This window comes from Enhydra lutris, unplaced genomic scaffold, assembly GCF_002288905.1.
Source record: "Enhydra lutris kenyoni isolate GAN:26980312 unplaced genomic scaffold, ASM228890v2 scaffoldscaffold161, whole genome shotgun sequence".
Lineage (NCBI taxonomy): Eukaryota > Metazoa > Chordata > Mammalia > Carnivora > Mustelidae > Enhydra > Enhydra lutris.
In genome coordinates this window covers 95,892-122,514 of record NW_019154245.1, presented here as the reverse complement: position 1 = coordinate 122,514, position 26,623 = coordinate 95,892, and the positions used below count along the sequence as shown (strand labels likewise).

The 26,623-nt window shown below is 33.8% G+C and overlaps 1 protein-coding gene across 4 annotated transcripts; it reads right to left on the bottom strand.

The window, feature by feature from the left end:
- Positions 1-3,880: 3,880 nt before the first annotated feature.
- On the bottom strand, positions 3,881-26,529 carry LOC111140087 (zinc finger protein 711). 4 transcript variants are annotated; one of them, XM_022492473.1, is made up of 8 exons: positions 25,712-26,529; positions 18,534-19,088; positions 12,879-13,034; positions 11,852-11,989; positions 9,629-9,766; positions 8,731-8,778; positions 7,062-7,205; positions 3,881-6,580 (listed from the first exon to the last, which is right to left on the bottom strand). In XM_022492473.1, the coding sequence occupies exons 1-8, from the start codon at positions 25,788-25,790 to the stop codon at positions 5,403-5,405; spliced, it is 2,436 nt and encodes an 811-aa protein (XP_022348181.1). In that variant the 5' UTR covers positions 25,791-26,529; the 3' UTR covers positions 3,881-5,402. The 4 variants fall into 4 exon arrangements, with proteins under 4 accessions (XP_022348181.1, XP_022348182.1, XP_022348183.1 ...); XM_022492474.1 differs by lacking the exon at positions 9,629-9,766 and adding an exon at positions 8,864-8,941; XM_022492475.1 differs by lacking the exon at positions 9,629-9,766 and adding an exon at positions 8,864-8,941 and having other exon boundaries at positions 18,534-19,034.
- Between the last annotated feature and the right edge of the window lie 94 nt (positions 26,530-26,623).

Below are 26,623 nucleotides of genomic sequence, written 5' to 3'. Positions count from 1 at the left end.
TACAGAGATGACATGTAGACATAATTCTTTTGAAAGTAAATAATATGCTGTGAAAAGACTTCTCAACAAGGTACCTCTCCCCCACCACACATCATTATTAAATTTATTGGATTTCTATAGTATTGTTTATTCAATAAAATATATATTTCATGCTCATCCTAGAATAAATAAAATAAATAAATAATAAATAAAATAAAATAGTAAATACTAATCTTTTTGAAAGTAACGATTCTAATAAATAATTATGTCTGTCTTAATAAAACCTTTAACATTTAGTGACAAATAACACATAGTTCTTTTGCGTCTACAAAGGAACACTGAAACTGTTATATAACATAATTACATGATAACCAGGAAGTCTTGGTAATCTTGAATCGGTCTCTTGTAGATGAGATATTGTTAGGCCTAGGGTCTTTATGTTTGGTTTCCCATCCCATTACATTAAAATAATTACATTATTAAAGTTTATGTTCCAGAGATCCTTTACATTAAGGGATAGCCTTTGCGATATGCTTTGATTCAGTACCTGGTATGCTAACACAATCAACATCTTACACTCCTAGCTCCTACGTGCCAAGATATAACAAAACAGACCAATTTCTTAAAATGGGAGAATATATGAGCTTTTTGAGATGGTTTCCTAAAGGGTTCTGATGAGCCAGTCATCAGGGTATGATGGGTAGGTGGTGCTGGGATCTAGGATGAAAAGATTTTGGGCTCAAATGGATGGTGACTAGGACATAACATTATAGGTTAAAGGGGATAGTTTCAATATGGCCAATTGGTCTAGATTTTAAAATGGAGCAGAGTTCCCTTTGGAATAGTTACTTGGACAATGCTTAAAACAAAGGCATAGCAACTGGAACAAGGCATATCAAAACATTTTTAGCTTCGGATATCTAGTACTAGAGCCTTGACCCTACAAATTATACAAGTTCTTCTGTGAGGCCTCCAGATTCTAATTACTAATATCCAGTCTTATTCTAGGATCCAAGATTCTAAGATTTTCTTTCTTTTTTTAAAGATTTTATTTATTTATTTGACAGAGAGAGACACAGTGAGAGAGAGAACACAAGCGGGGGAGTGAGAGGAGGAGGCTTCCCGTTGAGCAGGGAGCCTGATGCAGGGCTTGATCCCAGGACCCTGGGATCATGACTTGAGCCAAAGGCAGAGCCGAGGCAGAGGCTTAACAACTGAGCCACCCAGGCGCCCCCTAAGAGACCTTTCTTAAGCAGTATCAAATTTACAAAGCTAATTCTTTTGGAATGACAGAATGGGGTTGAACAAAGCTGGGAAGGTTCTCTAATCAAGTGATATTCTAAGGTTCTAATTTAGTTCTGCATTTTCTCTAAGTCTTTTCTTAGTCTTAAGAAACTTACTGAACAGAATTCCAAGTCTAGCCAGTTTTTTTCTTGATTCTCACTAGGGGAAATAGGAAGATCTGAATAAGTGGGTTATTTTGTTCCTCTACCTTCACAGGAAGTGATTAATTTTTTTCCTGGAAGTATGCATATTTAAGAATTGTGCTATATTTTCCTTCAAAACGTTTTAAAAAGAGGTCAGGGATTTACTTCACATTAAAGCCATTGGGACAAGGGGATCTTCAGATTAAGCCAATCAGGGGTAGGTGGGTGAAGGGAAGAATGAGGAAGAATATAAATGAGTCAAAATTGGCCAAAAAGTGATTGCTGAAGCTGGGTGATAGTTATATAGGGCTTCATTATATTTTTTGTATGACTAAAATTTTTCTGCAATAGATGTTATCTATCATCTATATATGATATATATATATCATATATACCATACATATCTTTAAGGGCAGTTCAAGGTCCAAACTGGTAGTTGTCCTGTATGAGACATGGGTTGAATTTGAGAGCCCTACCTGAGTAACAATTCAAATAATTTCCTCTCCATCGTGGTATAGGCCATTTAGAAGTGACAACCAGACAAATCCATCTCCACATAACGACTGTGAACTGTTCTGGAAAAACAATTTTTTAGTAATTACCAAATTATTTCTCCTTATTTCATCACTTTGACCTGCTGGTAAAAATCTGTATTTTTTAAGACAATCTTTTGTTTGTAACATGGGTTGAATTCTTTTTTTTTCCCAATTTAATCTTTTTTTAAATTTAATTTTATTTTTATAAACATATATTTTTATCCCCAGGGGTACAGGTCTGTGAATCGCCAGGTTTACACACTTCACAGCACTCACCATAGCACATACCCTCCCCAATGTCCATAACCCCACCCCCCCTCACCCAACCCCCCCCCCCCATCAACCCTCAGTTTGTTTTGTGAGATTAAGAGTCACTTATGGTTTGTCTCCCTCCCAATCCCATCTTGTTTTATTTACTCTTCTCCTACCCCCTTAACCTCCCATGTTGCATCTCCTCTCCCTCATATCAGGGAGATCATATGATAGTTGAATTCTTATCTGTAGTAACTTAGCTGAGGTTTTCTAGACCCAATTTGCTTTTTTTTTAAGATTTATTTCTTTGAGAGAGACAGAGAGCTTGCATATGAGTGTGCACATGAGTGGGGGGGTGGGGCAGAGAGAATCTTCAAGCGGACCTTGTGCTGAGCACAAAGCCTGACGGCAGAACCAATCTCACAAACCATGAGATCATGACCAGAGCCAAAACCTGAGAATTGGAGGCTCAACTGACTGAGCCACCTAGGTGCCCCTTAGACCCAATTTATAAGTAAAAGAAAAAAAATCCATCTATTTCTCTCCAGCTACACTGTAACTATGAACAACTGGAATAGCCTCTTCACATGGCTCTGTTTCCCTCAGCTTCTCTGCAATGCATTCCTCACAGAGCCTCCAGAGTGATCTTCAAAATGTAAATTGTATCATATTACTCCCTTTCCTAAAATCCTCTAAGGGTTTCCCATTTCAAATTCTCACAGGTCTCATCTCTTATCAGTCAGGCTCCCTCACCAAAGTCCTGCCAAAGCTTGTTCCATCTCAGGTTATGTGTATTTTCATGATTCTCTGCCTTGAATGCTCTTCCACAAGATCTTCATATGCCTTCTTCCTTCTTGCCACTCATGCTTCCCATGTCTTCAGTATGGATCACCTGTATCCACTTAGCCATGGCTATCTGTTTAAGCAAACTTGCTGAAGTGTACCAGAATTACACTGGGGGATTTTGTCTAACACATTTTTAATCCTATGGTGGTAACACATGGGAGCTTACTAGAAATGCAGAATTGAGGGCCCCATCCCACACCTACTGAAACAAACCAAAAAAATGTATTTTAATGAGATCACTAGGTGAACTCCATAGACCTTAAAGCTTATAAAGCACTGGTCTAACATATAGTGGCTAAAAGATTTCTTCTTTTTCTGTTAGTGATCATTTAGGAATAATTAGCCCAATTGACAGTTTTAAGCAATAGGGCTATATATATCTAGGTTCATGAATTCTATTGAATGTTGACTGATTTGAATATAGTCCGTTATTTTTATGCTTATTTGCAGAAATCTTTCCTAAACACTTGATTTAATGCTTTTCCTTTTGAATGTGTATTGGTCTATTTGGAACATAATTAGATTATTTTCTCAGGTTTGGGTTACTTAAGCAGGAAAGGAATTTCTAGTTTTCTCTATAATACTAAATCCCAAGTCTTAAAATGAGCACCTTTATAGTATTTCATCACAGTTCTAGCAGAAATATACATTTTTGAGGAATAATAATGCCATAATCATCATAATTGTTTAAGTTTCTAGCTCATGTTGTTAATGCACAAAATCTACAAGACATTAAATTATGGACCAAATTACCTAAGAGCAGTTTTAGGAAGAAAGTCTTTTAATAAAGAGTGAACACTACAACGAACTTTAAATAAATTCATAAAACCTTGAAGTGCAATAAATGCTTTTTATTGTATGCTCATTTCAATGAGTAACATTTAGAAATAATAATCCCACATAACAATGACAATCTTATTTTACAGCGTGTACATCATTTACAGCCACATAACACACTATTTTAAATTTTCCAAATTTAATATTCTGAAGTGAAGAAAGATAAAAAAATTTATTCTCAAGAAACAGATTCTCATCTGGTGCAGAAACAGAAAGGTGAACATTATTTCAAACACAAAGCCACAATATAGCATAAAGTAAAATTACATTTTAATTATGTTGAACAGCTGAGTGTAAACATGAAGCAACTATAACTTAAAAGTACACATCATATGCATTATATTTATGAACAAGATTTTCATTAAAATTTCCCTAAACCAGCTTTTTATATTAAGCGCCATTTTGATTTGCAGCATGCTAACACAAAGCGTTGTTAAAAGGATGCATATTTTAAATTTATACACTGTAAACTGAATATCCACCTCCAAACTCTATTGGCAACACAGTGTTTTGTTAAATACTGTATATATGCTGCCTCACGTTGAAAATGCATGTTAATAATACGGCATATAGATTTTAAAAATCAAAATTTTCAATAATGGCATAAAATTGCACCTTTAAACATTAGAGCAAGTAAGACTAAACCAACCCTACTTGCTGAGATTGACCTAAAAAGAAACTTCTAAACATTGTTTTTCAAGAAAACCGTGTTCTCTCAATTTAATCTTTAGATCATTAAGAAATATAGTGCTAACTTTATTTGCAACACTACTGCTGCATCTGTTTTAGAAAGCCACATTTGACTCAAATATACTTTTGTCATATATGCCATACTGAAAAATCAACTTGAACATCAGAAAAAAGGGAACTTTCATCTCAGACTTCACTTTAGACTTCAGCAAAGAATGCTATGTTTTAAACATCCTATCCTGTGATAAAATCTTAGCAGCTCTGAAATTCTTTTTAATAGCATTGAATTAATATAAGCTGTTTTTCAGTGACATTTCTTTTAATGAATACACAAAACTTTTGCCATTTCTGGAATTCAATTTTCAGATACCATAAAAAAGGATCAATGACTAAGTGACTGATGGATGACTGCATTTTATTGCCCCACCTCATTTCGAAAATCACATAAAAGTGAGACTTGCTTGCCACTGCAAAGCATTGCTAAACTCAATTGATTATGATTTCTTCAGAAACATTTATCTCTAGTGTGATCAGCCAAATAAAGTCATTGTCTTTGCTTTTCCCTTCTGTAGTTTAATTATACATATAATACTATTAAATAGACACTTAAGAGTTTTTCTGCAACCGTTCTATGGTGCTTCTTAAATTCTTTAACTAATTTTCAAAGGGCTACGAGATCCCCCGTCAATTCAAATATTTCAAGATCTCTAATACAAAGAATGTAAAGTTATGATTTACTATCAAGCTTTGGAACTACATGAAATAGTTCATGAAATTTTCCTCCCATGTAGCATATCATATTCTTGAAATAGCTTCCTTCTTTATATTGATCTTATTACATAAGAGCCTCTTTGTGGTGCCTCATAATATGCTGATTTTTTTCTGATGGTCTTCGGAATCCCTTCTTGCAGAATTCACACCTGTGTGGGTAGTCTTTTGTATGTATTGATATCACATGTCGTTTAAAGCCAGATGCATCTGTAGTGCTATATTCACAATACTCACATTGATAAATCTTCCTTCCAGTGTGGGTCTTCATATGTTTTTTGAGCTCATTTTGTTGTCTGAACCCTCTCTTGCACCTTTTACACTTCAATGACTGATCCTTTGTGTGAACTGAAAGGATATGACCACTAAGAATAAATGGATCTGATGTTTTAAAGTCACAGTGCCTACACTGATGAATCTTCCTACCCTTATGGATATCGCTATGCTTTTTGAGCTCAGAAGGACGATGGAAACCTTTTTCACAGACCTCACATTTGTGAGGAAAATCCTTAGTATGGACAGATATGATGTGCCGCTTAAGGTCACTTGAGTTGGTGCTCTTATGGTCACAATGAGGACACTGGTGTGTCTTATGCCCTTGAAACAAATCCAGATGGCGTTGAAGCTCCCTCTCATCACCAAATGCTTGAGGACAATGCTCACATTTATATGGTAAACTGCTACCATGCTTAGACTTAATGTGAGTTTTCAGATTTGACTGATCTGCACATCTGAAGACACAATACTGACACTGATATGGCTTCTCACCAGTATGGGTTCTCATATGTTTCTTGAGTTCAGAAGGATGTCGAAAGCCCTTCCCACACTCAACACAAACATGAGGAAAATTCTTGCTGTGAACAGCCAGTAAATGTCTGTTTAATAGTCCTTGTTCTGCAGTTTCATAGTCACAGTATTTGCACTTGTGCATCTTCGGCTCCTTGTCTCTTAATATAAGTTTATTTGAACTCAGTGGACTAGCCTCTCTGTATCTTCGTGTGTATTCTGTAAATTCATGGGTTTTGTCAACTTTGTTTATAAGCTTATGGCTTTCCAAGTGGTTATGGAAACTCACTTTCTTGTTAGTTGTAAAGTCACAATCTGTACACTGATATTTTTTTCTCATCAAGTGATCAGGATGATTCTTCATGTGTCTTTTCAAGAATCCCCTGGATTTAAACTTTTTTGTGCAAATATGGCAAGGGTATACTGTCAGGGGCTGTCCATCAGGGCCTATTATAACAGCTACATTAAAAAAAAAAAAAGGAAGTTGTGACATTTGGCCAGATGTTTTAAAGGGTTTTACAATAAAGGTGCTAAAATTAGCTGGCATTCACAATGTGAAAACTATACTAGTAGACTAGAATCTTGCAGGATAAAATGTACATTGAAAGCAACTTATGATAAAATAGCTCACTAAAAAGTACTAAGCATCTTTGTATTATAGATTACTCACCTACCAACATTTTATATACATTTTGTAAACTAGAAATAGGCACCCTTTATTGTGAAACCAACCTGAAAATTCTCATTTGGGTAAAGAGCAAACATAGTTTATATACCAGTCAAATATTAAAAAAAAAAAAACAACTATTTAAATCAAACACAGGTATATGGAAGTGGGTCTACACTGTAAAAACTGACTCTATTTCCTTTGCTTATAAAAAAATGACTTCCACATTTCAAATCATGGCAATATTCATAAAACAAAGTAGTAGTATTTTACCTGTTTGCCACTGCCTTGTTTCTCCCCTTCTCCTCTTCTTGGCTTTTTGTTTAAGTACTTTATTTGTATTAATGCTGTCACAAATTTGAAGGTACTGTGCTGCTGTACTACTTCTGCTTTCTAATGTTGAGTCCAAGGCATTTCCTGGAAAAAAATTGATACACTATTAAATTACATAATATTTATACTTTTTGCTTTTGGTTAGATGAATTACTAGATATGACATGGCATTAAGTTGCCATTGTGGTGCTAAATTTCACAAAGTATATCCATATTCTTTGTTTTATACCCTTATACACACACATACATACACACACACACACACAAAATCTGTAAACACTATAAATATCATGTGAAATTAACTTTAAAATATCTTGATTTATTCATCCTAAAGCAATAAACTAATAAGATGAATGTAACATGAGAGACTTTTATGGCCAAAACAAAATATTAGCATCAGATCAATTTCTCACCAATGAAGGCTGATGAAGTTAAAGAGACTTAGCAAAGAAATATCTATGTGTCAGTGAACCAATATGGTCATGGTGACAATGTGTAATATATAACAAACAATATATCTCTTGTATATATGCCTTAGGATAATTCAATTAATGTAAAAAGTATTAAGACTGATATTAAAGACTAAGATAGATGTGGCAGGCAATTTACCACACTTTCAGTGGCATCAGTGTATACAGAATAAAGTACTTAATAAAATCTCAGTTCTCACAAATCTGTTTTGTCATGCAATTTAGTTTAAAAATGTAGACCCATGGGGCACCTGAGTGGCTCAGTCCATTAAGCATCTGACTTGATTTCAGCTCAGGTCAGGATCTCAGAGTTGTGAGATCAAGCCCCCCATCGAGCCCCGCGCCAAGCCTTGTGATAGGCTTTGCACTGAGTGCAGTCTGCTTGTCCCTCTCCCTCTGTTCCTCCCCCTGATCTCTCTCTCAAATAAATATATATATATATATATATATATATATATATATATATATGTAAAAAAAATGTAGACCTGCAAAGTCATTTAGCTTATAGGCTGTTATGTATGCCTCTCATCATTTCCTCTGATATCTACATTTAAATTTAGAGGCAAGTATCTCCTAAAGGTAGAAACAGAAGAATCGGACATTTTATCATGAGAAAAAGTCTCTTTGCTTAAGAAAATAAAAAGAACTATCAACCATGGAATAACACTATATGTAGTATGTATTATAACTAAAAAGAAAAATGAAGCTGACACATAGGTTTATTTAACAGTTATGTACATCTACTGGTTGCCACAGAAATTAAGAAAATAGTTCTGTCACAAGGAAGACATTAACAAGGGTTTATATTATGGATAATTTTTACTTTTTTTTCAAAATAATTTCTATTTTATAATTTTCTCCATAACAACATTTTATGATTCATGTTGTAAGGTGCCCAACATTTTTATATTGAGATAAATCTAAAATGAACTGCACTCACAGAATATCACACATTATGTCTGTAAAAAAATCAATTGCCCCAAACAGCAAACTCCTATGTAATTAACTAGATAAGATATGACCAGGCAAGTCGGAGTCTAACATATGTGTCTTTACACACAAACCAGTAACTGCTTATTTTCCAACCAGTATATAAAACTGGCTATTTAACTTATATCTCATATATAATGCTCTCTCACCTGATGCTTGACAATCTTCATACCTCCGGGAAACTCTTCTTTCATCTCCTAAAAAAAAAAAAACTAATTAAAAACTTAAATGCTGAGTATAATGATTACTAGTGGATCACATCTTAATCTACAAAAATCTTACTTTGACCACTGTTCCTTGGATTAAAAATTTTTTTTGTTGAGTTCTTCCTCTCCCATAGATTAGATATAATTTCACGCACTGAAAATAAGGGCTACTGTTAGCATCCTTGGAACTGTTAATATCCAGAACAATCTTACATTTTAAATAAAAATTGAGTAGATATTTCTGCAGAATACACTCAAAATTGAAGATGCTCAATAAACGACTGTTGAATGAATGAACCTTTGAAAAAACCAAGATAAGATAATGAATTGGAACACCAAAATTTTTCAAAGTAAAGAGTATACCTGGACCTTCTTGTAAATTAAGTAGGAATGAGGTAAAATAGAAAAAAAAAACTTGATAAATTAACCTTCAATTAGATACTTTGTAGAAGAGCATACCTGGATTTGTTTCTTTTCAAACCCCAAAAATCTTATTTGTGTTGTTAAAACATGAAATAAGTTTTTGAAAAAAGGGAAGGATCAATTTCCAAAGGATATTCCTATTTTAGAAAAATAAAAACTTTTTATGGTACTCACTTATGCAGGTAGGATTTTAAGTAAATCCTACTGAAAAACAATGCATTAAGCAAGGTTTATTTTAAATAACATAAGATATATGGTAGGAAAATCATGTAAAAGTACCTAGAGATTAATCAGTCCACAGCAAAACATTTTATAATATTAGTCAACTCATGGGGGGCATTAGCACAGCATATTTAATGACCTAAAGGCTGATCAAATAGATATGTACTTATCAGGTGAAAAAATACCAGTGTCCTACCATATGCCGCAGCCCAGACAACAGGGACAATTGTTTTATTAACATCAGAGTCCTCAAGCTGAGTCTCAGGGAGAGAAGTTCCTTCCTCTTCCCCTACAATGACTTCCATGTAAACTTCATCTGCTATTTCAGCGCAACCTAAATTTTAGAAATAATTGCTTGTTTATAACCCCAAATATTTAATAAATGGGTAAAAATTCCAAACAATTTAAATCTTTCAACTGTCAAGATTTCAGTTTGGTTAATTTAAAAATGACATTAGGCACTTTGGAGACTAGTGCCACTAGGAGACAATCATTTATCAAAACTCTTATTCTCCTCTTAGAACCTACCCTATGAAAAGGACTTTTAGGTTATATAAAACATGTGCGCTTGAAATATACTGACTGATTTTACAGTCCATTGGGCATTACAAATTTGTAAAAAAAGGTTGCAGTCCATAATTCTGCCTGATTGTTCTTTGGAACTCAGAAAGCATTTCCCGTAGAATCAATACTAGAAAGTGGTCCTTGCTACCCCACATTCTGTAACTTAAATGCAGTAGTGTACATGCAAAGAAAAGTAGTAAAAAATACTAGTAATTAAAAAAAATTAAATAAAATAATTAAAATCACATATATATGTAATATATATCCATACACACACACACACACACACACACACACAATACATATATAAGCTGGTGCTCACGAATATGTGGACACCTTTTAAGAGGCAGGATTTTCAGAGACCCTACTGAGAAAAAAAAAGCATTAAGTGAGACTCATTTTTAAAGAATATAGTATTGGTGTAAAAAAATTTAAACCTACAGGGTCATTTAGTGTATTTTATGTGATATAACCCACTTAGATTTAAGCTGTTAAGTAAAAAATTGTCTTGAATTTATGCTTTTCCTTTGACTCACACCCTGGGATCTTCTATTCACTATGGAAGAAATGTGGAAAAAAATGTGGGGAAAAAGTATCCCTCTTCTCCCAAGTTTCCCTTCTTTCAACTGATGAGAAAGAGACACTGATTGAAGTTTGCCACATGCCCAAGGAATTCTGGCATCAGCTAACCTCAGCTTCAGTCTCCCACCTTCCATTGTGCCCCTTTACCAACCAATGAGTAAAAAATAATAATAATAATAAAGAATTTAGAGGCCAATAGAAATTATTTTCTTCTTCGATCGAATCCTCTAGACTTACTTGTTCTTATATTTTCAACTGTAGTGTATTATTCATGTTTGGGATTGGAATTCAGCTTCCCATGGCTTCTAGGGAAGGAAATCTGAGGAGTGGAGATCAGAGTACAGTATAGGTAAAACTGAGTATCATCCAGGTAATGTACTGAAGTGGAGGCTCTTGCCCATCTAGGGCAAAACAAAATAGTTTTTTTTCTCAGCATATCAAGAAGACAGAAGAAGCCTTAGGGAAGGACTGCATTCCTACACTGAGGTGAAAAGAAAGTAGGCAGAGAGTAACATGTCTTCGTAAGGAAATGGGCAGCATGGCGGGAAAGGAAATCTGAGAAGTTATTTTCACCCTATGGTACTCAGCCCCAAGAAACCTTAAACAGCAACTACTTGGAGACCATCAAAGGCATAATAAGTAAATATTCTGGCAGCTTCACCTATTTGGAAGAATACTTACTTATCTAATCCTTCAGTGACAGAAGGAGAACCACCAGTTAACCCTTCCATTGCTAAATCCAGAGAGAGGCCAACAGTGTTCACTGCCATGTGGAAAGTACACTGGCAGTATTTAGGCAGATATGAGTTGAAATCCTACATTCCTCACTTAATATTGAAATTATCTTGGGTTATTCAATATCCCTGAGCATTTTTTCCTTCCATAAAACAAAGATAATACCACCTACCTCAGAGACGAGTTGTGAGTTTTAACATGTATGCAACATATCCAATAACACACAAAATAGATTTCCAATAATTCCATATATATCTGTGGGGACTAATGAAGTCAGGAACCATATATTATTTATCTCTGTATCCCTGGAATCTGAGACATAGTATTTCATGTTTGCTGATATGAACAATACATGTATGCATGACTGGACAAAAGGACCATTTCCCTTTAAAATAATTACAGCAAAGGTCAGACTTATTTTATTGTACTTAGTTCCTATATAGTGCTTATATTTCTGAGATTGCTTAATCTTTTTTTTAAAAAGAATTCATGATGGCTACTGACAAGTCACTACAGTGCCCTTGTACTGATATCTTACTAATATCATCTTCTTCTTGAGAAGAATCTTTAACTGCCATGTAAACCATCTTCTCCCGCTGCATTCGGCTCTGGTCAAGCACTCCAGCTACAGAATGTCCATTGGTGTACTCACTCTCTGTGACAATTTCTGTTCCACCTTAAAAATTAAATCACATATCAAAATAGAGAAGTATCATGGAATAATTTCCTAAATTAGTAAGAAGGATGTATAAGAAATATTTTCCTGGGTGCCTGGGTGGCTCAGTTGGTTAAAGTGCTTGAGCTCAGATCATGATCCCAGAGTCCTGGGATGGTGCCCTGCATCAGGCTACCCACTTAGCAGGAAGTCTGCTTCTCTCTCTGCCCCTCAACCCACACATGCTCTCTCTCTTACTCTGTCTCTCTCTCCAATAAATACATAAAATCTTCAAAATTTTTTTTTAAAAAGGGGCATTTTCCTTTAGCAAAAAGTATTCCCCAAAATATTCCAATATAAATTTCCAAGTGTCAAGAGAATTTTCTTATAAATTACACTCTAAATTTCAGTAACCACTGAGAAATAAAAACAAATGTTAACACATTATACACATGCCAAGCACTATATAAGTCTTTAATATGTGTTTTGCCCATTTAATCCTCACAGTAGCCCTATGAGGTAGTTACTGTCATTATGGCCTTTTCATGGATGAGGAAACTGAGACAGAAGGAGGTTAAGTAACTCACCAATAGCCACTCAGCTAAATTGCAGAACTAGGATTTTAAGTAGCCTGCCTCTAGCGTACCCTTAAACACTCAATATAACTTTCTACTCTAAATCAAATCCTCTCCACTCATTTGTTTTTGTAGTTCCAACTGTAATAGTCTACTTATGCTGAAAGAATCCAAGAATGACATATTCTGCATTCCTTTTTATTCATATATAATTTTTTAATATTCCATCCCCAAAGAAACCTATAAAACATCTGCACTTTAAAGACAATTTTAGAATAGTTGCCAGAAAAGAATTAGTTTTAATTCTTATTATAGCAATAAATTAAGATTTGTACCTATTTCAACATCATCTTCAGCCTCAGCTTTAAATATATACACTTTAATTACTTCTGAACCAAATGCATCTTCTTTAACATCTTCTTGTGAACCATCACCTCCGATTTTTAATGGTGTGTTCCCCATATGCTCTAATTTTTCCCCAACATCATCCACTGTAAAATATAAAGAAGAAACTATTTTAGTCAAAAAGTACAATTGACATTTAGTGGATGTTAAGCATAAGTGAAACATGAATGTGTTAATCACCTATCCACTATCTTCACTTAATGAATTATTGTGCAACTATTGAAAGTGATATGATTCATGAAAAAAACAGTATATGAGATCAGATACATTACATGATCATAACCATATAAAAACTTATTCGGAAATTTTAATTTATATATGAAATACTTAATAACCATAGGGTTTTAATTAAAACAGTTTGGGAAATGATTAAATCATCTCCCATTACGTTCAACATTTTAAGTTAAATCTTAACACCCAGTCAATAAACAGAAAAAAATCAAAACATAAAATACATAGTACTCATAAATAAGCTCACATAAACAATAATTTCTAAATAAAATAGCAATATTTCTCAAGCAAATTAGCATATGAAATCTAGAATTAAATAAGAGGAAAGAGAAAACAGATGAATTATTTTATAAAAAGGACCTTTTAGGAATTAAAAAAATAAAATCTTAATACTTTTGATTCCTCTTAAGTCAATGGAAGACAACTTCAAACCAGAAATTTTGTGTACTTCTATATTTACTAACATATGCTAGACTCCAAAATCATGTAGAAATGTAAAGCAACAATATGAAAATATTACTTACATTTTAAGTATGCTTAAAATTTTGATTCTCTGCTCTACAGTCTTTAAGAATAACATTTATTTTCCATGAATACTATGCACAAACTATGCAGTAAATATATATTAATAAACTTTGTTCTTTGACCACAAATATTAAGTAATACATTTCCCCAAATATTATATGTCTACCATTTTTTATTTCAGTGTTTGTACCTATGAAAACTGAAATGTAATCTGTACGGAAAATCTTCTCCTTCCTATTATGTATATCATAGCATCATATATGAAATATAAAATCCTAAAGCCTCTGCCTATATCTAAACTGTTCTAGAACTGCTTAGAACAAGAATAAAGTGATATAAAAAAGATAATTCAGTACTTAAAAAAATGAATTTCAAGAAGATCTAAATGGGTCAAAGTCCAGATCTCCCTTACCTCAGTTTCAAATCTGATACCTACAAGCTCGAAAATATTCTTTTGGCCTTTCAAAATGGTGAAAGACACTAAGTTTCAGAAATTCTTTTTAACAATGCAAAGCTACTTTAACTTTGTGATAAAAGAGAAATGATTCCATACTATTTAAGAGTTCAAATAGCCTATGAAAGAAAGGACCCAAATGATCAAAATAAATAGAATAAATATTTTCATTCCATAATAGCCCTTAATTCTAATACTATATTTTTTGGCAAAATTATTTTTGACAATGGGACAGATTAAAATGAAAGAATAAAAGATGATGAAGTATCTGATATTGAATTAGTAGCTTCTTTTAAAATCTGTTAAATTAAAACAATGATATCACAGAAAAAAGAGGCAAGTTACGCTTCCAGAAAATGCTTTCTCATTCTTGAAAATAAAGACATAGGTTATGCAAAAACCTCAGAAAGTGTCCAAAATATTAATTTCTTAACTCAGAATAACTAACAGTAAATTAATAGAATACTAAAAATACTCTCATTTGATATAATTGAATAGTTTAAAGTGATCATAGTTCCTTCTGCAAAAACTGAATTAAAACTATAATTCACAAAATTTAAGTTCATGAAATGAAATACAGTTTGTGGTCACTTCTCCATAGCTTTGTACCATAGCTTTTACTTTAAGTACAGAAATAACTGTTGCTATTTTGGTTCCATCTATACCATGCCTTAAGGTCCATAGCTTAATGTATCCATTATTTTCTACTTAGATTCCTCAGAATGAACAATTTTGAAATATATGGAGTAACCCAACTTGTTCTGTATTTTAAGTTCATAAAAGATGATAAAGTTATTAAGGATGCTCTTGTGCAGTTTTAAAAGATAAACCATGAACTTAACCAAGATATATTCTATATTCTTTGTTAACAAAGACTTAATAGACAATGGAGTGATTTTAGAAAAGGATCCTCAAAGATCTTCTTAATGCAAATAATACTCAAAATACCCCAAACTAAGGCTTAACCTTTTTGCTTGTTGTAAGGCTTGCAATATCCAAGTCTCACAGCGCTGTTTCTTAACCCACAAGACGTTCCAGACAGTAATAGCAGGTAATATTATACGCATCACAGAATTCTACTGGTGCTAAATGTAACATAAAACAGTAAGATGCATTGTTGGCAAGTTTGCTAATGTTTAATATTCTTTTATATATCTCAACAGCACAATTTGATTAAAAATTCAATATTCCTTTTAAAAGCTGAGTAGGCTTTTTAACTGTACCCCTTTTGTGTTACATCTACCAAAATTATCTGGTAGATATGTTATTATCAATATAGAGTATATTAATGCTCTATTATTATAATAACCACAGAAATCAGGTCAGGCAACATGTAAAGGATCTATACTTCATAGCACTGAAACAACCAAAAGTTAGTAACATTTAGATTACGAAGGTGTTCTATTCCCAGGTGTAAACCCAAGATATCTTAAAACATATGTCTGCATCATATCATGTACATGAATCTTCATAGCAGCATTATTCATAATAGCCCAAAAGTAGAAACAACCTAAATGTCTATTAACCAATGAATAGATAAATAAAATGTATACCCTTATAATGAAATATCAGTAACAAAAAGGAATGAAGTACTGACACATAACACATGCTACAATATGGATGATCCTTGAAGGCATTATGCTAAGTGAAAGAAGTCAGACATAAAGGGCCACAAATTACATGATACTGTTTATATGAAATGTTGAGAATAGGCAAATCTATAGAAACAGAAATTGGATTAGTGATGGCCAGGGGAGGGGGAGTGGTAGGTGGAGGGGGGCGGGTCCAGGGTGACTACTAAAGGGCATGGGGTTACTTTTTGGAGTGAGGAAAAAAATTCCAAAATTGTGGTGATGGTTATACAATGCTATGAATATATTAAAACCACTGTGTGCCTTAAATGGTGAATTTTATGACATGTGAACTGTGTCTCAACAAAGTCATTATATTAAGAAAATACAAAGGTTTTAACTTTTCGTTTTAAGCCTTGAAATCGGTGAGGTTTGATGGGATTTCCCATAATGACCCTACCAGGAAATTTTGCTTTATACAAAGTTATGTTCCTGAAAGAAATATAAACAAATTTTATAGGTAAAAAACAATTAATACTTTATATTGGTTCATTATCTAATGGAACATCCCTCTTCCAGTGCAGCTCTTATAAAGGAAATCATCACCTATAAATGTTTTATGGATGTTAGGTATTTTTAAAGAAGAGCACACCTAAGATAATTTTAGAATTATACAGTTGTTCTATATTAATTTTCAAGTTGCTTAAGCACAAGTGGGAAACCCTAAACATCTGCTAAGACAGAAAATTTGTGACATTTGGCCTGAAAGGGGAAAAAGCTCAAATGCTCCTCAGATATGAGAGAAGACAAACTCCCTAACTGTAAAATTCAGCTACTGAAAAGATTTCCTTATGGGAATATTTAGGGATTCAGGAACAAGACAAAGGTCTGTTTTAATTCCTCTACTTTATCTTTTAGATATTTTGAAAATCTCTATCTTGGAAAAAAAAACCAAAACAGAAAAGAGGACATTTAAAATTAGCACTGAGGCCTTTATGGCAATTTATTCTCATAACTCCTGTAAGATTCAATGGCCAAGAGAAACCAAGAGGTAAAGAAAATGAAATGAAAATTATGAAGGAAGAAAGGGAAAAGCTAAATCAAAAGAGAATAAAATAAAATAAATGAAAATTGTAATAAGTAAGTAGCTCCAATTTGAGTATAACCATTATAAAAACGTTCAAGGATCTGTGTGGTGAGAAAATGGGTGATATAAAAAAATATTTAATTTTTGCATATTCCATTTTCTACAGTAAAAAACTGCTTAGGTTTTAAATGGATTTTAAAAAATCTTGCTGTTTCTTTACTAATGATTAAGGAGTTAATTAATTCCCAGTCTAAATTTCCCCTAGAATGGTCCCACAGCAGTCCCAGCTTTATTCGAGCAATACAATTTTCTTTATAATCTTCAGTTTACTCCTATTAGAGATGGACAAAAATCCTTTGCATTTAACATATATGGCAATATAAAGATAAACAGTGTAAATTAAAATATTCTAGAAACTCTTAAAAATCTTCTGCAGAATCAAATCATAGCAGATATGTTAAGGTCTGACAATTCACAAAACATATGATGTCTAAATTTTAAACTAATATCAAAGAGTTTGATCTGACAAGTACTTTTTTAAAGGCACAATATTATTTTGATACAGAATGGCTGCCAACTTTTGTCACACCATTTTATATGATCATAACCATAGTTTTTTTAAATGTCAGGCTAAGATGTAAATATGAATTGCTTTAGTAATGGACATCAATTTAAAAAGAGGTAATAACATTTGCAGACAGTATTTTAGTGGCACAACTTATTCCCTTAGAAACAATGTAAATATTCACCCTGAAAAGTGGTTATAGAGAGAAAAAGTTAACATGCTAGACTTCAGAATCATATTTACAAATTAAATAATCCAATTGGTTTTTAGTTTTAAATTCACTGATACACATATAACATACAATCACTTTATAAACACATACACATAACTCTACCTGTTGATGTACTTCCCAATCAATCCTTTTTTATTTTAAAAAGAGAAGCACAAAAATCCACCATGAAAAAGTGAAGTTTTATCTAATCTTTAGTACTTCCAGCATGATCCCTTCAAATTTTTAAAGAATAGACCCACTTCTTCCTCACGCTCCTTCAATAACTCATCATGAGATTTTTATTATTGTTGCTGTTCAGGCAAACCCACCACTTAAAATGAGAACAAGATATTTCTATCTTCCTCCTTCAGATAGAATGTCTTATAGACATCATAAAGCAATCTGAAATAAACACAGTAAAGTATTTTTTGCTTAGAATATACACATGCACATTTAGACAAACAAAATAAACACAGGGAGAATTGCAGAACACAGTTTAAGATCTCCTTTTCAAGTATTTATTAAAAAATTAATTACACATTTCTTAATATATTATGCTTAAATTCCTAAGCAAAACTGAACTGACAACTCCAGTACCTGCTACAATAAAAAGAAAGCAGTGGCTACATAAACTTCCCAATTTGAAATATATATATTTACCATTAAAAATTTTATCAGTTAATGTTCTTATTGAACCTTCCTTTCTGTTCTAAGATATTAATTACATTATTTGGCTAAATTCTGGATATGAACTTTCAATGAGTAAATTAAAAATATGAGCAAGTTCAAAAAAGCATCGCAACCATACAGCTTTGGAAAAAATTATTTTTCAAAAAGATTATCCCCATGATTTTTATTGAATAGATTCCCCATCCCAGAAAGCCTTCCCAGGTTATATATAAATCAATCTCCCAAGTAATTCTGTCTTTTGTTTCACTTACAAGATATCATTAAGTAGTCTTCAGAAGTGCTCTTGACATCATCATCATCATCATCATCATCATCATCTTCGGTTTTAATAGTAACTGAAGAACCAGGAACACCACCAGCTGCTTGAATCACAGTTTCTGTATCCGAATTAGTTACAAGAACCTCCTCTGATACCATTGTGGGAGAGTCAACTCCTGAAACACAATCTTGGACCACATGTTCTAAGTGTCCATCAGGACCAGTAACAAGGTCAGCCACAAAAACCTGCTCAGGTACTCTAACAGTTTCTGTAATTAGCTCAGAAGTCAAGATATGATCACTATCATCTTCCTCTAAATCTTCTTCAATAGCAACATCAGCTTCAAGTACAGCTTCAGGAACAATTACACCTTCTGTTACTACATCAGTCTCAGTGATGATATCAGGCCCATGGACAACTTCAGCTGCAAGGCCATGATCAAGGGTTATCCCATCATCTGTGACAACATCAGAAACTAATACAGCCTCAGGAACTGAAACAACAATATGGTCTCCATCGATATGTGCAGTACCAGCCATTCCAGCCACTATAATACAAACAATTATCCAAAAAAAGTAAAGTTATTTTATTAATTAAAAGTAGCATATTTAATGTATGAGATGATACAAAACATTTTAAAAATAGGAAATTGTTCTGGCTAAACTATCATTAAAAAAAACAAAAAACAAAAAACAACACTGACAAATTAACGGCACTAAAAACCATCACCAGTGGCATCTGGCTGGCTTAGTCGGTAGAATACATGACTCTTAGAACCAGGGTTGTGAGTTCAAGCCCCACATTGGGCATAGAGCTTACATAAAAGTGAAAAACAAACAAAATAGCACCAACCAGGCACTGGGGTGAAGGTAGGTGAAAACAATGTCAGTAAAAATCTAAATCACGACCTTAAAAATAATGCACTTTATTTTCAAGTAAAACATGAAAGCCACATGAGATATCATTATATTAGAACAGCTAAAATTAAAAAAAAAAGAATAATATCACTACAGGTTGGTGAGGACACAAAGAAACGGTCTGTCATACATTGCTGGTAGAAATGTAAAATGGTAGCAGCAACTCTGGAAAATATATGCCAGTTTCCTACAATATTAAACATGTATTTACCCTACAACTCAGCAATAACACTCCAAGGCATTTTCCCCAGAGATATTAAAACATATGTTTACACAAAAAGCTGTAGATGAAAACTCATAACAGGGGCGCCTGGGTGGCTCAATCATTAAGCGTTTGCCTTCATCTGAGGTCATGATCCCAGATTCCTGGGATCGAGCCCCGCATCGGGCTACCTGCTGGGCGGGAAGCCTGCTTCTCCCTCTCCCACTCCCCCCTCTTGTGTTCCCTCTCTCACTGTGTCTCTCTCTGTCAAATAAATAAATAAAATCTTAAAAAAAATTTCTTAAGAGATCATAGTAGCTTACACATAATAGCAAATAATTGAAAATAACCCAAATGTACTCCCAGTAGATAAACAGTTGGTAAAACCAACTCTGGCACATCTTTACCATGGAATACAAAAAGGGGATAGACTATCCATACATTCAACACCTGAATGAATCTCCAGAATTGATATTGTACTACAGTTATATAAGATGGCACCACTGGAAGAAGAGGAGTACAGGCTACAAAGGACATTATGTATTATTTTTTCTATTTCCTGTGAGTCTTGTATTTCAAAAAGCTAAAATTAAAATTAAAAGGACACACAAACATAAATGGGTACTAATATGTTTAAGTTAGTAAAATACGACAAGGTAGCTATATTATAAAATATGCATTATAAATATAAAAGTCTCTAAATTTATAAAAATTGCTATATTTAAAAGAGGAAGGAATCTTTTAACACCTGATTTTGGGGGGAAAATTCCAACTCATTTTAGATAAAGATTTGGTTTGATATAATTAATACATAGGGACTCTAAATTGCACTAAATTCTAAACTAGTAAATCTGCAGGAACAAAGCTTTAAACAATGTTTTTCTTGAGTAGCATGGTAAACACCAACTCCTACCCCCCTTACAAATGTAAAAGTGTAAAATCCCTTCATGAGGAACTCTTAAATCCTGCCTCACTGAAGTGTACAGGAAACAAGTTAATAGAGTTTATGGACCAGGTTATAACAAAATTATCTACATTAATAATCTAATACAAAGCCTTCTTCACATAAAGTCATACCTGAAAGAGTGTCATCTGCTATCCAGGGTTCATTATTATTAACCAATGCATTATGGAAGTCAGTTAACAAGTCAGGATGGAGACCAGTAGACATTATTAATACTCTTACCCAACAAAAGATAAGGTGAGAAGGGAAAGCTACCTTTCAGAATTATCTTCCTTTCAATCCCTCTGCATTGTTGTCAGTATTCTCAAACTCTTGCCTAAACCACCATATTATCCCAAAAGGACATAGCCTCAATCTTGGAAATCTGGTAGACAAAGAGAGTATGTATGAAACAAGTACTTCCTATTCACTTGTTTCTCCACCGGCCATTTTGGAGACAGGCAGTTGGTGAAGGTTCAAATTCAGCATTCAACCAGATTAGGAATGTGGTTTTTAGCAAAGAAAAATTAAATGCTAAACCTATAAAATTCACAGTATTGGAATTCTATGTATATAAAAAATTAAATTAATATTTTATAAAATCCTTCCACAGGTCAGACTTAAAATATGGAAAATTCTGGAGTTTAGTGTGGTTCCTGAGAATAGTCACTAGATAATGATGGAAGCAGAGAATAATGCTTAGTGCTGGCCTGGGTTCAGATGAACCCGGCTGGGAGGGTTCTAGCCTCTACTCTAGTAGGAACTTGCCCGTCAGAATAAATCAGATCTAAGCTAAAATAAATCCAAATATGCTTGTTTACACTGAACTAAATAATATCAAGGATCCTAGATAAGGAATTGACAAGTTCTCCACAGGGTGCTGGCAGATTACTCAGGACAAGATCCAAGACATTTCCTATTAAATTTGCTTTTTCTCTTATCAGCTCATCTGCTAGATCCCAATGGATTTCTAAATAAAGTCAGGTATTTAACTACACACTAGCTATATGAACCAATGACTATGAACCAAGCAACCTGCTAATATTTTTATATGGATTACCTGTGTTATTATCTCCTTTTTAAATATGAATAAACTATAAAAAGTATGAAGGAATTATGGTTTAAAGAAGTTAAATAAGCTTGCTCAAGGTTTAAGCTGAGGACTGAACTTACTGTTTAACTCTAGACTTAATTCTACCCGCCAAAAGGAGAATAGAATTTACTTACCATAGAGACTGTTTTGTTTTGTTGTTTTTTTTTCTTTTTTTAAGAGATTTATAGGGTTAACCTCACTATTAAAGGAATAGTTTGAGAGAGGAAAGAGTAAAAAATTCTGGGGCACCTGGGTAGCTCAGTTAAGCATCCAACTCTTGATTTGGGTTCAGGTCATGATCTCAGGGTTGTGAGACCGAGCCCCACATTAGGCTCTATGCTGGGCATGGATACTGCTTAAGAGTCTCTCTCTCTCGTTCTCCCTCTCCCCATCCCTACTTGTGCATGCATCCTCTCGCTCTCTCTTTAAAAAAAATGAGTAAAAAGATCTATCACATAGTCACTCAATTAAATTTTAAAACATTTAATAAGCAGCATTAAGTGGCATTAACTATTTATGTCACTAGGTGACAAATTATAAATGGTAAGAAATCATTATTTTAAAAGTGTGAAAGAAATTGTATAACCAAACAACAGTAAGAAATAAGTCATCATTTCAAGCATTTCCCATTTTACTAAAGTTATTTCATTTAAATGTAAATACCTGGAATTTCACCAGAGGTATAGGATAAAATTTGGTATTTGTTGGGTCTATCTTGGGCCACTATCTAAGGTTGTTTTGCTATTTAAGTCACAGAGCAACACAGAGTTTTTGCATCAATAAAATCTTTTTTTCTAATATTTTATTTATTTATTTGATAGAGATCACAAGTAGTTAGAGAGGCAGGCAGAGAGAGAGAGAGGAGGAAGCAGGCTTCCTGCTGAGCAGAGAGCCCGATGCGGGGCTCGATCCCAGGACCCTGAGACCATGACCTGAGCCGAAGGCAGAGGCCTTAACCCACTGAGCCACCCAGGCGCCCCTGCATCAATAAAATCTTAACTAGTAAATTCAGAGGCACAGATTCCAAGGACAACTATTATACTGAGACACAAGCAAAGTTATTACACAAATCACGCAAATTTTTTAAATCTCAGGGGCACAAGGGTGGCTCAGTTGGTTAAGCTCTGCCTTTGGCTCAGGTCATGATCCCAGAGTCCTGGGATCCAGCCTGGGCGGGGCTCACTGCTGAGAGGGAGTCTGCTTCTCCCTCTCTCTCTGCCCCTCCCCCTGTTCATGCTCACTCTTTCACACTCTCTCTCAAATAAATAAAATTAAAAAAAAAATTTAATCTCAAATATCCTTCAAAAGAAACTGGTCTAATGAGTTTCTGAATTAAATTACTATTTCAAATCCTTAATATAGTAGCGATCTTATCCCCACCAAGAACATTATAGAATTAAAAGATCCTGTGATACATAGTATCATTACATAGTATCCTTACTTGGCTAGCTTCACCTGTATATGCCAAAGTGTTTCACAAACATCATTAATTTATGGGACTGCAAATATCTAAGTTTTGATATTGGCAGAAATTTAAAGAGAAGCTGATACAGGCTATAATACTGATAAAACTTAAAGGCCACATAGGGTATGGTTCCACTTATATATAGGTAAATCCATAGACAGAAATATTAGTGCTTGCCTAAGTCTGGAGCAGGGTTGGGGGTGACTGCTAATGAGTATTAGGTTTTATTTTTCCAATGACAAAATGTTCTAAAATTAGGTAGCAGTGATGTTTGCACAACTCTGTGAATATACTAAAACCATTGAATTTTATTCTTTAAAAGGGGTGAATTGCATGTTATATGAATTATTATCTCAATAAAAAATAAAATAAGAAAAAAAAGAATGTACATAATGTATTTCAATATGCATGTTCTACTTCCCTAGCAACTAAAAGGAAGTATTAGACATAATAAAGGATTAATTAAATCTTAAGACACCAAGGAGGAATAATGAAAAAGGTAAGAGGAAGACCAAGTAAATATTCACCACAACTAAATAGATATATTTTTTTTTCAATCTTAGAAAGGTGTCAGGCTTTACTTGTTAACAGGCAACTTCTTCAGGAGTGAAGGGGGTCTGACACTTCTCCAAATGCTACAGGGTAGGTTAAATTTTGTATCATATGGAGAAAATGCCGTATTTCTTCCATTTCTAAGATATTTTCATTTTTTTTTATTTTTTAATAGATTTTATTTATTAATTTGAGAGAGAGAGAAAGAGAGCACAAGCAGAGGGAGCAGCAGGAGAGGGAGAAGGAGGCTCCCTGCTAAGCAGGGAACCTGATGCAGGGCTCTATCTCAGACCCTGGGATCATGACCTGAGCCAAAGGCAAACACTTTAACCAGCTGGGCCACCCAAGTACCCTCTAAGATATTTTTAAAAGGCAAAAAAATTAAAGGTGACATTTCAACCAACACTTCTGAACATTGAACACTTACTATTCTGAAGTTCAAGTGTTCCAGTATTTTAAAAACTATTTCTAGCGAGGAATTCACAAAATTCTTTGTGAAATCTTTACTCTTCAGTTCTTTGTTCTGCTTCTAGAATTTATTCCTGTACTTTTTTCATCCAAGATTACTTCTAAGTCATCCATAATCAACACAATTGACTTCTGACTCATTTAGCAAAATGAATCAATGATTGTTTTCTATTTCATCAATTCAATACACAGTCATCTCGATCTCCCACCACATTCAATCTTGATCTATGCACCACATCTTTATTCATCAGACAAAAGTGTCAAGGTATCATAGAACTGGAGAGGACCTTAAATGTTATCTAGTCCAATCCCCTCGCAAAAGTGAGTTGAATAATTTGCCCAAGTTTACACAGATAGCTAACAGGACTGCCAAGACTAGAATCCAGTTCTGACTCTCAATACTGTAGGCCTTACAAGGGACAAAATAACATATTCACATTAATGTGAAAACATTGGTAGCATTTTCTTAACTGAGAAAAGCATTATTAGTTGTAATCCCCCATCCCAATATCATCTTTGATAATTCCATAATACCTTGTTTTCTCTTTACTTTTTATCCCAATTTACTATTTGTCTTTTCTACTCTCACTCCACTTTTCTTCAATTCTTTTTTTTAATCATTTTTTTAATTTATTTTCAGCATAACAGTATTCATTGTTTTTGTACCACACCCAGTGCTCCATGCAATCCGTGCCCTCTCTAATACCCACCACCTGGTTCCCCCAACCTCCCCCCCCCCCCACCTCTTCAAACCCTTCAGATTGTTTTTCAGAGTCCATAGTCTCTCAATTTCCCCCAACTCCCTTCTCCTAACTCCCCGTGTCCTCCATGCCACTTTTCTTCAATTCTTACCACACTATCCCTGCCTCTTATACTTCGGATACTTCAATCTTTTCTATAATTCAGACTGACCCTGCCCTGATTCAGTTTCTTTGTTGACTGTGATAGTCTTAACATTTCATCCAAATAACTACTGTTAAGAGTCTACTGAAAAACTTGGCCACAAAAGTAGGGAATCTTTTTTTTTTTTAAAGGAAAAATGTGATGTTACTAGAAACAACTTTCTGAGGATACTGCATCAGAATATAATTAATCACATAATGCATGATTTTCCTATATCTCACTATATAAACACCTAACTTCTCTGTAATGACTGAAGTAGTTCCTTTCCCAGTTTTAGCAGCAATACAATTTAAAATGAACTTTAGAAAGTCAATTTAATAATTCCTACATTTGAGAACTGATGTTTTTATTTATGTAAACTGAGTTTTTTTTTCATTTTCAATGTCACATTACCATTATATTCTAAGTTTCCTTACTTCCCCCCTCCCACAAAATTTTAAGAATGATTTTAAGAAAACTACGGACAAATAGTTTACTTTAAGAAAATGAGCCTTACAAATGAATTTTCCTAGCAAAAGAACAACTTTTCTTAAACTATCTCCTTCTTCAATATAGTTTTGATATTTAGTATGCTATGACTCTTAAAAAAAAAAAAAGAAAAAAAATACAACAAAGAAAATGCTTTACCAAAATCCTGCATAATCATGGTATGGGCCATTCTACAGTCTGATGTGTGCAATCCAAGACTTCCACCACCTGAATCCATATTTAGCAAAGTTCATTCACAAACCTCTGTAAAAGAAATGGTTTTAAAAATAGTTTAAATACATTTAGGCCAAAGTATGTTGTTCTGAGGAAAATGCAATGAATAATATGCCTCAGAACCAGGTGTGCAAATCTTATTACAAAGGAAAATAAAAACCTTGATTAGATACTTTATGTGACAAGCATAAGTAAAAGAAAGGCTAAGTGAAAGGAAATAAATCAAAGATAATGGAGAATAAAGCACAGTAAGGGTGACAAGCCACAGGGGAAGTGATAGAAGCAAGCAAAAGAACAAAACAGTAGCACTGACGCTCCAGTTAAAATGTAGGTTATAAAAAGAAGAAAAAGAACAAGATGACAATAGACAATATGGGATATGTATACATTACTAGAGGACTCAGATGTCTAGTATTAGTGAATTTCATCCAGTGGCTCTCATCCATTTCTTCCAGACCCAGCTCAGCCCTGCAGCGGAGCTCTGCAGATAAACTTGTGTTCACCTCTGGCTCCCGGGGTTCTACTTATAATGTAAAATGTTCTATCCCAGTTTCCCTGGAGTTCTTTGAGCCAGTAAGGACTTCTGGCCTCACTCTACTACATTCTCTTGTCTCATAGTTTTGAGGACTCATGAAACATGACTGCTTCCTAAATATGGTAGAGATAAGATCAATCACATACAAACATTTAGCAAATTGTTCCTTTCAGAATATCATTTACTTATAATTGTACAACTGATTTTTTTTCTCTTAATCATTAATAAAGTCACTCTAGCTTCAAGATAGTTTTGAAAGCAAGGATTCTATTTCATTTCAAGTGATGTATCCTATATTTAAG

Coding starts and splice junctions, on each gene's coding strand:
- LOC111140087 (XM_022492473.1), bottom strand. CDS start 25,790: ATGGATTCAGGTGGTGGAAGTCTTGGATTGCACACATCAGACTGTAGA. Junction 19,089..25,711: donor CATGATTATGCAGGATTTTG/GTAAAGCATTTT, acceptor TTTGTATTATAG/TGGCTGGAATGGCTGGTACT. Junction 9,767..11,851: donor TCAAGAAGAAGATGATATTA/GTAAGATATCAG, acceptor TCTAAAATTTAG/GTTGCGCTGAAATAGCAGAT.